At 48.6% G+C, this 16,606-nt stretch overlaps 1 protein-coding gene across 1 annotated transcript in view; it reads left to right on the forward strand.

Moving 5' to 3' along the window:
* LOC144147104 (monocarboxylate transporter 12-like) overlaps positions 1–16,606 on the forward strand; it is a 56,185-nt gene that overhangs the window by 24,685 nt on the left and 14,894 nt on the right. Inside the window, exons 3-5 of the mRNA XM_077679171.1 lie at positions 8,427–8,683; positions 10,617–10,760; positions 13,717–13,976. Coding sequence (XP_077535297.1) covers positions 8,434–8,683; positions 10,617–10,760; positions 13,717–13,976 — 654 coding nt within the window. The 5' untranslated portion in view covers positions 8,427–8,433. The remainder of the gene's footprint in view (positions 1–8,426; positions 8,684–10,616; positions 10,761–13,716; positions 13,977–16,606) is intronic.

The raw sequence follows: 16,606 nt of genomic DNA on the forward strand, positions 1-16,606 counted from the left end.
CGGCACGTTCGGAAATTCATTTGAGGTGCAACAGTCGGTTCTCCGATGGAGCTGTGCTATTTCTCGAGCCTTGCACCACTAGCGGTAGCTGAGCAAATTTTTGAAGCGTAAGCTACACTGGCCGAGGTTGAGCAGTTTTGCGTGGACCTTGAAGGGCCGTGCTGCGCAAGGGCGAAGAGCATTGGATTGGATTGAATTGCATTGGATTGGACTTTTATTGGATTGGATTGGATTAAATTGGATTGTATTGAATTCTATTGGATTAAATTGGGTATGCGCATTCGCCGGTCTGCGAATTCCAAAGGAGTGACGTCATAGCCGCGGGAGAAGCACTGGCGCCCGCGCGTGCCCAGTTGTGCGCGTCGGTTGCGCAGTAGCCAAGTCTGACGCTGCGCAGGAGCCGCTTTATAGCCGTTTCGCGAGGCTTCTGGAGAGCCGTGCTGCGCATGCGCGAGGAGCAGTGACTGGACTGGACCAGACTGGACTAGATTGGACTGGACTGGACTGGATTGAATTGGATTGGATTGTAAATCGTTTTAGTAGCAGTAAGCATGATAAGGAGCTAATCCTAGACAACCAGAAAACCTAAGAATAACAAGCTGAACCGTAGCTCACGCTACGTATATCCTGGCATCGCCGAGCCAAGCCACTGCTTATTTTTTGACCGCCGAGTTGTTCAGCAGGCCGTAACTTCGCCGTTGCAGGAAATAATACCAAGAAAATGCGGAGTGCTCCTGAGCGCCTGCCTCGTGGAGACCGCGAAGCGTTCCCGGCATGCGCCATGGCATTAGCAAAGTAAAAAAACTTGCAAAGACGACGATGACCTATCAAACGCCGAGCGCTCATTAGCGCGTGCCTCGAGGCGACCGCCGAGTCCACGGCTGGAGCAGTGGATTTAGCAAAAAAACAAACGCGCTATCGTCAAGCGCTACCGCGCGTGTAATGCTTGGCATGAGGAACACCACGATATCTATGCATATGGCGATGGCTAATACTACAACAGAGCAAACCAACTACGTAACGTGTAAATAAGGAATTTCAAAGTTGTAAAAATGCGTAGTGACGTGTCCTTCAGCGCTCACGTATAAAGAAATCATGCAGCATCGACATGGTTCATGCCTTGCGCAACTTAGTGCAAGCTTCGGCAGGCGAGCTGGTGAAGGCCGAGGATGTTTTAAGTGCGAATGCACTTTATAAGCGACCCTGAATTCCGGCGACCGCCGTCCGTCCACATAGCAACAGCTGCGGGTGCGCGCGCTCCTCGTCTCCCTTGGCAACGGGGGGAGATGGGCGCGCGCTGCCTGGCCGCTGACATGGCACATACCCACGTGGGGGATTGGCCGGGAATCGGGCGTGAGAAGGGCTAGAGTACTGACACGAAATTTCAAAGCTGAGATCCGCTCTAGCAATCAAGTACAACGACAACACAAATAGGTGTCTGTGCATGGCACATACCCACGTGGGGGATTGGCCAGGAATCGGGCGTGAGAAGGGCTAATGCACCCGCTTAAAGGAGTACTGACGCGAAATTTCAAAGCAGAGATCCGCTCTAGCAATCAAGTACAACGACAACACAAATAGGTGTCTGTGAATAAATGCATCTTTCTTTCTTTGTAGTTGTGTGTGTGTGTGTGATCTCTCTTTCGCGAACATTACCGAACCGCGCAAATTCAACTCGTGCATTCGCACTTTCACATTCTTCCCCTCGGGGAAATGCGGGGAAATTTTTTACATCCACCACTCGCCGCGAAGAAGACGACGACCTCTTCGATGCACATGACGATTGCTATCAATGCAACTATGCAAATAAGCAATGATATTGAAACTTAACTATGTGTCCAGCAATGCTCACCTACAACAGCTTCATCATTAAAGTCTTGCGCGTGAGTGCAAGCTTCCCTGAATATTTTTGTTTACAAATTACCGAGAAACAAGAACTCTGAATGTTTTACAAAGCCTGACTAGTTTTCGCGTCAATCTTTCATTGCAGCTTTCACTACAAGAGGCCGCACGGGGGACAGGTATCACCGGGAAATACTGAATCCTCAGGTCGATAACACTAAATACAATTCACCCACAAAATAGATAGCACTGTAATATTCATATACAGAATACATATCTTTCGCTCGTAGTGTCCCTTTAAAAAACTGCAGGAAGCGTGTAGTGGTCTACTGCGGTGCACAATCATCCCAGCCATTTAAATGCACTAAGCTTCAACAGGCATTATGAGGACATCGATGATAGGCGCACTTGCACACGACAACATTTCCTCCCCTAAAACTAAACTGTGTGCCAGCAATAACACACTTTGGTTTCCGATATACAGGATGATCAAAACGAAGTCGACATGTTTTAGGGGCGAAGCTCCTTAAGGCGTGGGTCTGTCCATCCTCGACGTATGTATGTAGCCACCTCTAGTTTAGTTCTTGGATTGTTTACTAGATGGCGTGGCTACCTCTAGTTTAGTTCTTGGATTGTTTACTAGATGGCGGTGCTTGTATATGATGAAAAGATGCGCTTGGATTGTTTACTAGATGGCGTGGCTACCTCTAGTTTAGTTCTTGGATTGTTTACTAGATGGCGGGGAGCGTTGTAATAAAATCTGTTCGCTGTTGGCGCGCGCTCGGAGTCGCCCGATGGATAAGGCTGCAGATGTGCGAGCCCGCGAGGCAGAAGCGCTCCGTGAAGCTGCGCGACGCCGCCGCCAAGATCCTGCCGTACGAGAGCGGGAGGCCGAAGCGTGTCGTCTGGCTGCGCGACGACGCCGCCAAGATCCCAGCGTTCGAGAACGAGAGGCCCAAGCGTCACGGCAACGGCGCGAGGACCCTGCCGTACGCGAAGCGGCACGGCTGCGGCGCGAAGAGGATCTCCAAAACGTCAGAGAACGGGAAGCGGCGAGAAAGCGCGCGTATCGGCAGGCAGACCCCGATGCAGTGAGAGCTCGTGAGGCGTCTGCAAAACGCATCAGGCGAGCTCAGCCCCAAGGTGCCGACGCGCGGTTTAAGCGAGACTTTCTAGACGTTACGTTCGGACACAGATGTAGTGGGCGAACTTTCACTGGAGTCACGGTTTTACCGATGATTTCCCCTCAGGAGCTTCGCCCACTCATCATCATTCACCCCGTGGATATGCTGTGAATTTTTTTTTAATTGGGCTCTTAGATTTACGCGAAGACCACCTCTATAGTAAGGTTATACGCCCAGTGGGACACATAATTAGCTGGTAGATGTGATGTCGGCGGCTTAACTAAAATTTAATACTTAACTTATTAGTGGCCGCAGTAAGCAGGCATGTTTGTATTGAAAAGTTGGTTGCAATCATATTTCTACTCATTTTCATTTGGCATAATTCTTCTAGCGAATCCGTACTTCGATGTATCGAACTGCAAAGTTTTATTGCCGTTCTCATCTTTACGCATGCAAGACGGCGAATACCGCCGCAAAGCTCCTCCCTTTTGCGACGTGCCTGCTGTAAACGGCGTTTAGTTTGACAACGGGGTGGAGGCATAGGCAAAAGTGATAACGGGCACCCTTTCAGTCTTGGGTGACGTTGTCGCAGTCCGCCGTACTCGGAACCGCTATCGAAACACAGAAAAAGAGGGAGGAGCCTTGCGCCGGTCTTCGCTGTCTAGCATGCGTAAACATTCGAACGGCAAATAAATTTCGCAGTTCTATATCTCGGAGTACTGATGCGCAAGAATAATTCTGCCAAATGAAACTGCTTAGAAACACGATTGCACCCGCCGCGGTGGCTCAGTGGCTAAGGCGTTGCGCTGCTGAGCACGAGGTCGCGGGTTCGATTCCCGGCCGCGGCGGCCGCTTTTCTGATGGAGGCGAAAAGCAAAAACGCCCGTGTGTACGAGATTTCGGCGCACGATAAAGATCCCCAGGTGGTCAAAATAATTCCGGAGCCCTCCACTACGGCGCGCCTCATCGCCTGCGTTGCGTCGGCGCGTTAAACCCCACAATCAATCAAACACGATTGAGTCTAACTTTTCAATACAAACACGCCTGCTAACTGCGGCCACTAGTAAGTTAATTGTTCAGTTTTAGTTACTTAGCCACCGAAATCAATAATTACCACCTATTATGTGTCCCCCGGGGGGCATAACCACACTGTCGACGTGGTCTTCACGTAACTCTAAGCGCTTAATTTTTAAGAAACCTGTGGACTTAAATTTGAACGCTATGTATATCAATTAGCTCTCATACTTTAGTGTCCCTTTAAAGATCCACCAGTAGTCTGTAGCCGCCCACTACTGGATACCAGATAGCCCACTTGAATTTGGCAATAAAATTTGATGGCATCTTGGCTCCATATCAGACCTACACCTTCTGGTGTACGCGGACGATATTACAGTATGGACTGTCCACCCAGACCTGTCTCGGCAAGCCGCCAGCCTGCAACAAGCTTTAACGGACACACAGAAATGGTGTGAATACGCTGGTCTCTCGCTTTCAGCTGAAAAGACAGCCATTCTGTCCGTGGCCAATGCTTGGGGCCGTCGTAGACTGGAGATGTCACCGATCTCGCTACAACTCTCCGGCCAGCCTGTGCGCACTGCCACCTCTCTTCGTGTCCTGGGATTGGTGATTTCATCATCAGGGTCAGCTGCCTTGTGGCTTCAATCTGCCCGCCAACAAGCAGGTCAAATGCTACACCTTATACGACACATTTCACAAAAGTCTGGAGGCTCCTGCTTCAAAATGGCCCGACTCTTGGTGCGGTCAATACTTCAGCCGCGACTTGTCTACCAGGCTCAATTCCAGCATATGACCCAAGCGGAGTGGGCCCGACTTGAAGCAATTAATAGAGCTGCAATGCGGACGATCACCTGCCTCCCTCAAATAACGCCTATACCAGCTCTTCAGGCCGAAGCTCAACTTAACACCCTGGATGAGCTTGTACATCAACGCCGCTCCGCACGCCAGAACAAACTAAATTTTGTTCCGGAGGCAGCGGCGTTGGCGATCTACATGGGCCGTTCTCTACCCGCCTTACCAGCCCGCCCTGTAGCTAGGCCGCCCTGGCTGTACCATCAAGTGACCGACAACCGGCCTCTCATTCGACTCCACAGTCGGTCGATGGGAAACGCAGTCGAGCAATCCGCGGGCGTGCCATTACTAGCGACTGCGAACCTGCCCCAGGTTGTAGAGGCATTTGTGGATGCTGGGGCCCAAGACGGCGTTTTAACTACAGTGATCGTATGCCCCTCTCATCCAGAAGCAAACCAAAACTGTGCTTATGAAACACTCCGCACCTGGCCTTCTATGCTGGCGGAGCTTACAGCCATCCGGGACGGACTGCAAGCTCTCCTACCGACACTTCTTGAAGCTCCTGGAAGTTTTACGGCACAAATTTACACGGACTCAACGGCGGCCATACGGGATTCGCGACGTGTAGCCTCCAACTCGTCTGTCTCAAGGGACATTCATGACCTGCTGGACACGTGGCCCTGCCCTCTCCGACTGTCGTGGATACGGCGTAATACTATCACCGCTCATATTGCGGCGGATAGTTTCTGTCACGTTACGTCGGTTCCACGGCCCCTGCCCTTGCTGACAACTGACCCACATGACCAATTTGTCCAACTAAAGGAAGATCTGCGTCGCGCCACACGTTCTCTCATCCCACCGTGTGGAACAGACCTTCCCAGTGGACTTGCTCGCTGGGAGGAGGTCCTGCTGCGTAGACTACGAGTTGGGGTGGCCCTCTCTCCTGCGGTAACCCGGGCGTGGCCACCGCGATACCATGCCCCGTTTTCCACGACCTGCCCCTTCTGTCCGGCTCCTGCCGAAGACGCCGACACCAACCACCTGCTATGGACGTGCCCTTCACTGAGTGCAGCGAGATCCCGACACCTTCGCGGCACAGGCCTGCATCCGGGGAGACCCCCCGATCTTCAGCGATGGCTCTGGGGGCCCCACCACCGCTGTCTTCTGGACTTCATCCGGGAAACGGGTGAAAACTTGTACCTAAAGGAACTTATGCCAAAGGGCATACTGTCGCAATTAAAAAAAAAATAGCCCACTTACTTAACGGCCGTAAACCAAAGCAAAAGGGCACCAATAATTAGTTCACTGGTACAAGACAATATTGTAGCGTGTGGATAAAACAAGGGGGCACTTTTAATTACTCAGCACACGGAGAGTCTAAATGGCGACACATCTGGAGCAAGAGCACCGGCCAGAGACCTTCGTCTTTCTCTTCGTTCAGTCCAGTCTCGCGCTACCATTAGCGGGATTGACCGCGTCGCCACTGTAATAATAGACACCGCTACTCGCCGGGCAACGTCGGCTGAGGTTGCGGAGTTCTTTATGAACAGCGTCGTTTTACGGCACGGGGGCCCGCAGGTCGTAATAACAGACAGAGGGACAGCCTTTCCAGCCAATCTCATGCAGTCTATCATGAGGTTAGCTCACACCACCCATAGGCGAACCACAGCATACCATCCGAAGCACAGCATACCATCCGAACCACAGCATACCATGTGTGTACTATTATTTCGCCCCCCCCCCTTATGTAATACCCCGCAAGGGGCCTTTAAGGGTACAATAAATGATGATGATGATGATGATGATGACCAACGGCTTGACCAAGAGATTAAACAGAACCCTCGTCGAAAATATTCAGTCTCCTTAAAATTTGACTGCACGCCTTGAATTACACTAGTCCGTTTGAAAATAATTTTGCAAACCAAGACCACAGTCAACGGCAATCGAAAGGCAAAGACAAAGCAACGACTTTCAGACACCGCTTTATTTGAAACGTCTGAAACACTGAAATACTTCGGGCTTCATAAAACAGCGTTCCAAAAATACTAGAACACCTACGCAGCAACTATTCCGCAACAACCCTATTCGATCACCCCAAGATAGTACGTTTGAAACCCCGGCATCACTGCTATGACGAACGAACACGGCGTGGCTCAAAACGTCTGGCGCCCAGCCTGGGCTCACTGCCAACTGCCGAGCATGTGCGAGCAAGGCGCGCAACCTCGCTTACCTAGCGAAACCACCAACGCTGTAATTGCCACGGTAGATGTCCCAATGCCGTTGCTGTAACAAGCGCCAAGTGCCTCATTAGAAACGGATCGTACGGGCACCGTCCATGCAGGTCAACGGTTCTGCCCCTACCCACCAATGCAAAAGGGCGGGAAATAGGAAGCGCCCATTCACAAAGGCATTCCCACTGATGCCAGAAGAATAACGATGCGCACAACCAATGCTTCTTTTATATGATGATCAGATTTGCCGCTCAGCGCAACGGGAAATCATTGCGGGACGACGAACAATTAATTCACGGGCACCTTAATTCACACACACCTAGAGGCAGACAAAATAAAGGGCTATAAAATAAAATAAAAGCCCAACTCGTACCACATACGTATCACGGGTGACGCCAATTAGAAATAAACAAACTGGACCGAAATCAAAGAGTGTTTTTACGAGAGGAAAAGAAGAAAGAAGAGAGATCTATCACGCGAAACCAAGTTAAGGGAGGGGACGGGAGGCAATCAGTGGTATTTTTTAAGCTATTATGTGGAAGCTCGGTTATGAGTCAACATGTCGGTCTTCATACATGTGATCTTGATATGGAAACACAAATACAGTTTAAGTGCTTCCTCGATGGTGAAATTTCATGCTCAACGTTGACTCTTCTTGATCTTCTGTCTTGATCTGCTGTCTTCGTTCTCTGCCGTGATCCGATCTTCATCTTCCCCTCTCCTGCTGTCCCTTGTGCCCTGGTAGCCCTTCTGTAAAACTCAGAAACTGATTATTTCCCCCGACCCCCTTCCCCGTATTTTTCCTCCCCTTTACATCATATTGAATCTTGCTGTTACTGATGTTCCAACCTGAACTATCTTAGTTGTGGTTTCACCTTGTTTCTGTTACTGATATCCCTACCTGAGTTATCTTGATTGTTGTTGCAACTCGTTTTTTACGAAACTTTGTTAGACTTCCACTGCTTCCCACTCCTTCAACTTATACTCACTTTATAATTTGTACTGCCTACTTTATTTCAGCCATACCCCCTCCCACCCCTCCTCTCCCCCCCACACACACGCCATCATACCCTTACTTTTCAGGTCAGGTTCACCAAAGAAGAAGCCATCGCTTTTGAAGAGCGCAGAGCGGGAAAATTGATGGCTGAGAAAACACCAACCCTCTAAGGATTTTTTAGAAAAGTCTTCTCGGGTTAGATTTGGTCTACACACTGTTATGTTTGCACGGTGTCCTAGATTGACTACAGCCTTTTTGCTGAATAGAACATTAAAGGACTGCCGGAATCGCACAAGGCCCCGAGGGTTATCTAGCAACACACACGGAATGCCTACTTCGTTTGGTGAATTTTGTGCTGAATTACCGCGCTGCAACTTCTATATTTAGATACAGCTGCCCATGCTTCCCATCTTTTCTTTACAGGCTCGCCATGAAAAATCTGCAATTGCCAGGGAGGTTGAAGGTCAAAGAAGAGAAGAGCACAGAGAATCAGCTCGAAAAGAGCAACGTCGACGTCAGGTGGAGCGTCGCAGTGGCAACGTGCTTCATCGCCTTCTTCGCGGTGTCAACGCACTCCAACCTTGGGTTCTTCTACGTGTCCTTTCTCGAGGCTTTCCGCACGGACCGTCGGAACGCAGCCTGGCCTGGCAGCATCTATGAAATCGTGGGACACCTAGCAGGTTTGTCCCTTCGAGAATATTTACGTGCCCCAAGCGTTATTGCAACAAGGAGAAATGCAGCAAGAAGCTGTCTGCAAGATAACGCTCCTCGACTCTACCATTCCGTGGAACTGCCACGTAGGGCAAGCCCGCACTGGTCATTTTCGCACTACTTTCTGTGCCCAGACAGAAGGCATGTTGCAAACGTGTGCCGGACGATGCCGGGCAAAGCGCCATAGCCTTAACAGAATTACGCAAGTGTCACAAGCATGGGCCCTCTTTGAGCGGTTGCGGTTTGTGAAAGATTAAACGGCTACTCTTTATGTTCCGCTGCGGTTGCCGATACAGCACTCATCTTGTTCGCAAGTGACACGCAAAGGGACAACTGTATTGTTAAAGCATATGTGTCGCTGGGTATACGTTCACGTCGCTGCCAACGGGAATTGGTGAATCGGCTATGAGCTTCGAACGCGCGGCTTCACCTCCGGCTACTCCACTTGTGTAGGTTTGTTCTTAGGCCTACATTCAGCTCAGCCAACAGATTATCTGGGAGTTTATGTCGCGTAGCTGATATTAAAGCCGGTGTTTTATGTAGTGTGGTGGCCACTAGGAATTTCTAAATAGGCGGAAATATTCTTTATGTGGTACTAAAGCTTTGGAATCCTTAAGCTGGCGGTATCTGGTGTCTAAATGTGACAGCACCATTCACATTCACATCACGTGACCCGATAACTGAGAGAATGGCAAGTCAGTTACTGCGAAGATTTCTTGAAAAATAAACGGAACGGCCAATAGTGAGCCCTTAAAACACAGTCGAACCTCGTTACAACGAAGTACATAATATCGGGACAGCAAATTAGTTCGTTATATCCGATATTCGTTGTAGCTGAACATGTAAAAATCGGATCTAACAAATCGAAAATCTGGAAAATCTGGAAAATCGAAAAAATAATTGTTAGAAAAATGTTTTTTAGGCCTCGAATCCACTATAAACAATGTAACCCTTACCTTTCTCATTGTTGCATTTCAATCTCAATGAACCGGAACGTGAGTACGTGAAATTATAACAGAACATAGTTCACTTGACAAAACAGGCCTGCGTCCTTATTTATTTGATGAAGGTGTGATCATCCTCTGGCGGCTACTCGCAGCACTGAGCAGGATGAAGTTTTCCACAGGGTGTACGAACAAAGGACCGTTACAGTTCGGCAGTTTCGGACGAGGGTTCTTTTTTTTTTTCAAGTAGCTTCTCAGACTCTCGGTCAAATATTTATTCGTTATATCGGATACCGCACGCGGCGCCCACGGTTTTAGTTTCGTTATAAAAGAATAGATGGCATTGAAATAAAGCGTGACTAACCGAAGTTTATATTTAGCTCGTTTTAGCCGATCATTCGCTTTATCAGTGTTCGTTATAACGAGGTTCAACAGTTTAGAATTCAAATATACATCATGCTTTCCATGCATAACCGTGTTTTCCACGGTACCTCGCTAACCTGCCTTTGAAGCAACAAGCCCTACGCGAGTATTTGACTGTATCTTGCACATGTATAAGTAATCATTTCACACCCATGACTTCTGTAAGCTGGGTATACGGTATGTGTTTTGCCTCTCGCGTTAGTTCCGTTTATTGATGCCGCTCTTCTGTCTGGATGTGGCGATTTTCCCTTTAGTCTTTTCAACGCAACAAACTTTTCATCAATTTTTGTTCGTTGTTACTTCAAGAAAATGAGCTGTTCGGGGGTAGACAACGAGCAGACCCTTAATTAATTAATCTGCAACCGTGTTACAGATTCACTGGGCAAGGGGAACGCAAGTGGTTCTAAGCTAGATAGCAACGACTCTGACAGGTTGCTGTTTTTCGACCGGTTATCCTAACGCACTTTGTACCATGTCGCAAGCTTGTTTTTGTAGCATTTACTTCTACCTTATTAGAACCCTCCTTTTCACACAGGCATCCTCGTCGCCGTTATGCGGAAGTTCTGCTCTGTCTTCCAAATCGGCCTCGTCGGCAGCGTCATCCTGTGGATGGGACTCATTGCGGCTGTGTTCGCCCCGGACATCCCATGGATGAGCGCGACCTTTGGCTTCATTCACGGTGAGGGTTGTACCCTATTGATAGATACGATGGGAGAGTGTGTCGTTAAACGAAGCTCTCAGAAACATGCTATTTTTAAACGCTATGTCCGGAAATGTTCTTAGACCGGACGAAGAGACCGAGATTTCAACGGTAGTGGGAGAGAGCTACAAATGCGTAGAAGAAAGTCTGAGCGGCAAAATGGAGCGAGGAAAAAATAGAAATTTCCGAGGGGAAGTTGCAGTGTGGTCTGTAGATATTTCCATACTCCAGGATTCAACATATCGCACACGAGCGACCAGTCTATGCCGCCAACAAAACAACATCGGGGAATGGCATTTTACTGAAAAGCGTCGGCTGCTCTATGAGTACTTTCCTGTGCAGAATGTCGTGCTTCTATTATGTGATGCCATTGCGCAGACCGACGTTTTGAGACAAATCGTTTTCCTGACATCGTCATTCGCCGAAATCTGCTGCCGGTGCCATGAATTTGTCAGTTGAGCGGATCGTAGTGAAGTTGGACCAGACGACTGTCTCAGAGTGTAGGGGCTCCTCTCCGCACATACTCGTCTAAATATGTTTGCCTTGGAGGCGATAGCGCCTAGCCACTTTTATGAAATGGAGGACATTCTTGCAAACAGGCTAGACGTCCATGGGCCATGTGGCATGTCACGCGAATCGCACATCGTGTCACGTGTCGCGGGCAGGGGGACAGATCTCGGGGGGTTGTCGCCTAGGAATGCTTATACTATGAAAGGGGGCACGGAAGTAGAATTTCCGGGCATCGCTGAAGTTTAGACACTGACCGATTTCTTCGAAGAAAAGCCAGAATAATTCTTGAAGCTTGAGATTGAACGCTAGTGCGTTCAAGTGAAGACAGACGAGCACCAGCCGGAAAAGCCAGAAGCATTGGAAGTGCCGTAAATTATCGCGACGCATTTCACTGTGTAACAACACAAATAAGATATCATCCGTGCTTTGCGGGACAGCAATTTATTCGCAGAGGGGATCAGCGTGCAGAGAAGGGCGACGGAGGCAGGCTGCCGGACGCCCACAACCGGGTAAAGACGCAGAAGCCGGGAGATGTCGCCTGTTAAAATTTTGCGCGAAGGAAATTGCAATGGCAAATTTCCGCTAGCCACTCGAGGTTGAAACGGGGGCGTCGCGCACTTTCAGCGATAGTGCTGAGAGCAGCAAAAAGCTGACTGCCAGTTGCCAGAGGGTCGTCAGGATCTTCTGCAACTGCCACGGGTCCATCAGCGTCTCTATCTTCGGGAATCCGTAATGCAAAAGCAATTATTCAAAACAAATTCCAAGCCACTTCCCTGAGCGCTGAACAAATTTTCCGAGCCACGCGCGTGATCAGGGCGAAGTGCCTGTCTTGTCGTCCGGGATGGTGAAAGGTCAGCGAACTTTTGACCCGATACCACTTTCGGTATAGAGCCAATTAGTTAAATGTGTGCAAACGCTTCCTGTAGTGCAACAAGCCCTTCCTGTCGACAAAAACCGCAGGAATTTGGTACAGCTGCGGAATTTCTTAACTCTCAACTGGTGTGGAAGTGAAATTTCGTAATACAACACGTCAGTGAAATGCTCACAAAATTGCTTCTCAGTAGAAATGGAGGAAGCCCTCCCACATTTATACAGCATTGTCCATGTGTACGTGGGAAATTAAAAATGGCGCTGGAGCTGGCTGCTTCTTTTCCCATTTTCCTGCTTCGCTGTGGAGGCCGCCCACTACTCGCAAATTTCGGCCCGCACAGAAGTTAACCTTCAGCACAGCCTGTTTTAAAGCTTTAAAGGTAGCACGCTGGAATACGGTAGGCCTTCTAGAGCAGAACTGTCCCCCGAACCGTATGCGATCATCGGTTTCAAAGGCGCACTGAAGGGGTCGTAACGTTATCCCGTTCCGTCACAACAATAACATCATTAATGGGAAGGCGGTCTACGGGTATTTTTTTTTTGGCAGTTAATATGCATTTTTACGCGCTATGTGCGTTGGAGCGTTGATTTTGTGATACCATCCGCTTATATATTTCGTGACGTCGGGTACTGAGAACTCCGCAGAGCTCAATGTAGCGTATTTCTTCGGCCAGGTGTGCGTGAACAAAAAATTGATAAATACTGGAAGAAATGAGAAATTTCGTCACTTAGCATAAAAATGCATGGCAAACCAATGTGACTTGAATTATTACGGTAGTTCTCGCGGGTACCGCGAACGGCGCGTGGTGTGCCTTCAGCCAGTTATTAAGAAAAAAAGGTTGGGGCGCTAGCCGTCCAATAAAGAGTCAAACAGTAGATTACATAAATTAAAGTGCCCAGTTTAATTACACCTCCTTCAACAAATTTGAATTTTGGGATCTTACGTGCACATTCTACACCCGAGCTATGATGTGAGACGCTCGTAGGAGAGGGCTCCGGATTATTTTAAACCACCTGGGGACGACGTTTCAGGGAACCAGAAATCTTGGCAGTCAGGAATTTTCGCTTGTCGCCTTCAGCGGCTACGGTGGCCTCCGCTTCCTTTGGGTCAACAGCACAACGACCAAGCCACTGATCCACCGCGGCCGGTAACAACTTATTCGCAGGGACGGCAAAATCTTCGCAGGCACAACATGGAAGACGTACATGCCTACCTGCATCGCGCTGTATATCTACATACGTTTTTCAGCTAACTTTTATGCTGAGCCTCATCATTGGCGGATTTCGCTAATTCGTTCGTATTCATTGGAGTTCTGGGGCGTTGCGGCAAAGCCGACCTGCTGGTACTTTTTAGAGTGGAGACCTCAGTTAAGAAACTATGCAAAGCCAAAGAACCACCTGACGCTTAACTTGAGACATAAACGGTACTTTTATTCTCAATAAACTCCATAATTACCTCAGGTTGCAACTGAAAACATGTCCGCGTTTGAATGTGCTTTTGTGGCAGTTGTTCCCCTACACCCGTGAGTTCCTGAAGGTGAGAGCGTGCACGCAGGCGCCGGCGTCGGCATCGTCCTGATCTCTATCACGGTGTCCATCATGACGCACTTCGACAAGTACCGTGGCCTGGCGGCGGGCCTCAAGTACACCGGCAACTCGCTGTCCTCCCTCGTGCTCCCCAAGACGCTGTCCATGCTGCGTGCGGCCTTCTCCATGCGGGGGACCCTCCTGGTGTACGCCGGCCTCTGCATGAACACTTCGGCCCTCATGCTTTTCCTCAGGGAGAGACCCAACAAGGAGGACGTCGCGCTCGCCGTAAGTGGGCAGTGGGAATACGCGTACAAAGCAAAATACATCTTTGTATGCTCCGCACCTCGGGTCTTCGTTGTCACAAACCTCAGAAGAGCTGAAACGCTGGCTGGTTGGTGCATAGAGCTGGATGAAAACGACAGAGCGCCAAACGGGAGGAGGCGCAAGTGTTTTCCAAGTGTTTGCTGTCCCATTAGTTTATTAAGCCAACGTTTTCTTTGCGGTACTGATGGCGTCCGGTCAAAAAACTAATGCATTTACCCATAGACTGGTGGCTCGACCGAAAAGCCCTCATAAGATCACTTGGCAGAGGTGCATGCTGAAATCAGGGTTCTATCGTGTCAAAACAGGTGCTTGAAATTGCGAAAAACGAATGATTCTATAGCTGTAATGAAAGTCAAGCTAGCTGGTATGGTTGCGTACTTCGAACAGCGGTTACACGACGGGGACAAAGAAAGAAACGTCTGTGTTCGTCCTTCTTTCTTTGTCCACGTCGTGCAAGCGTTTTTCGAAGAATGGTTCTAGATAAGAGCATGCACGCATGGATCATAGTAGACCTCTATTGCATAAACCAGGTATCGGTATGCGTATAGATCGTGCGTAGGTGCGTCTACGTAGTGCGCGAAAAATGGTCGCATGCGTTCGTTCTTCGCGATATGCGTCTTTTGAGGCTTGATGATCGATTGGACGCACTTTCAGAGAAGGCTGCACACACTTTTAGCGAAGGTTTCTGCGCTCTTTTGACGCAGTTGTGGTGTGAGAAAGCTTTCACGCTACTCGGAACGAATGGTAAAGTTTTTCGTCGGAGGAAATTTTATCCTTCGCTCTTCGTCTTCCATTTCCTGGATGTAGTCCCGATTTATTGTCCCTGACTCGTGAGAGTCGCATGTAGCCAAACATACTGACTACGTCGGCGATCTGATGAATTTCAAATTGGTACGATATGTCTGGCGCTAAATTAGGTTTATTATCATCCCAAATACACGTTGAAGCGAAGCTTTCTACCTCTACCAACCAATGGTTCTGTCGCGATCGTTGGCGTCAACAGAAAACCCCCGCGAACAAATAAAAGAAACTGCTGGCACCGCCAGGAATTGAGCCTGGAACGAATAGAGAAACACAGCGAGAGTCCGTTTGCTTACCAATTGAGCTACAAGCGCACACGGAGACGGGGGAGACAGACGGTGCACTCACCGAGCACAGCTGAGAGTTTACCCCCTGCGTTCTCGCTGCAAGCACTTTTAGGGACGGTTTTGCCGCACTTTTGAAGCAGTTTTGGTGTGAGAAAGCTTTCGCGCTACTCGTAACTTGCTTTAGGAAGGAATGGTAAAGTTTTTCGTCGGAGGAAATTTTATCCTCCGTGCACGTGACCTCTCGTGGCGCACTTTGTAGAGCCATGTGTGTGAATTCAAGTGACGTCGCACGGGTAATCGTTGTGGGTGTTGTTTACAGCTTAACTTTCCAACCACCTCCACAGGGTGCGTTGGCACGCAGTTTTTTTTTTGATGCGTTAGATTCGTACTTAACAAATCTAAATATGGCCATTTCAAGCATCAACTGTATTGTAGTGAGAACAACTTAAACAACTGGCGTCACTGCCTTAACGCTGAAAAGCTTGCAAAATAGGAATTGCAACATTTGTAAGTTTTCGAAAGGAAAGTGAAGAACGAGACGAAAACACGCCGTAGCAGCAAACAAGTGGTTAAGAAGAATCGCGAGGCTTTCTACTTTAAAGCACATAAGCAGACTTAAGGGCCCCGAATAATTTTTTACAAGTGTTTATTTTTGTCGATTTCCAAAAGAAAAAGGAGGAGTGAAAAACACCTGGAGGACAGCTGAGCAATAATGATCAATTATGAATTGGCAACTGGAGTAATGATTTTCAGTTTTTTCGTACTGCATGTCTTGGCGGTTTTGACTGGCGAGGCTTAGTTTTCGGTGTTCCTGCGGTAGCGCCCTGCTGTATACCGGCACAACTCCGAAGGTACTGCTTAGAATTGAAGTGCGATTAATTTCGCACAGTCCGTTCTGTAACGTCTTTGGATAGATGCAAATGATGATGATGATGATGATGTCCTCAAAGATTTTGGCGCGTACCCACAAGGGGGGATTGGCCAGGGCTAAATCGGTTGTTAAATACGGGGGGACTGCAAAATACTTAATTATTTCCGGAAAGAGGCTGTAAAAGGAAACTTAGTTATGAGTAAAAGCCGAATTACCCATTAATTAGCACCCTTCAGCATTTCAAACGACCTGAAGCAGAAAGAAAATTTTGAATGCAGTTATATATATCTCTTTTTGCAAACCCCAAATTTGATGCGCCAATAGATAATATAAGTGGAATCGAAAAAGTCAACCCCAAACCTTCAATTGGGGCCTTCAAAAGCAGTTGTCTAGCTGTTGAGAAACGGCGGCAGTCGAGAAAAAAATGTTCGATTGTTTCAGGGACCTGGCACTGCACACATAGTTCCGTAGGTGAAAGTCCTGATCATAACAGATAAAAATTAAGCCTTGGAATCCTGCAGCGCAGCTCGGTGAAAGGTCACCTCGCATTCAAATGATTTGAGGTCTTTCTGTAGCCGCGATGTCTTCGTAGTCCAACGGGACGAGGTTTTGACTCCATAGGAGTATGACAC

The sequence above is a fragment of the Haemaphysalis longicornis genome, unplaced genomic scaffold (assembly GCF_048455015.1).
Source record: "Haemaphysalis longicornis isolate Haplotype H1 unplaced genomic scaffold, Haemaphysalis longicornis Haplotype H1 scaffold_7, whole genome shotgun sequence".
NCBI lineage: Eukaryota > Metazoa > Arthropoda > Arachnida > Ixodida > Ixodidae > Haemaphysalis > Haemaphysalis longicornis.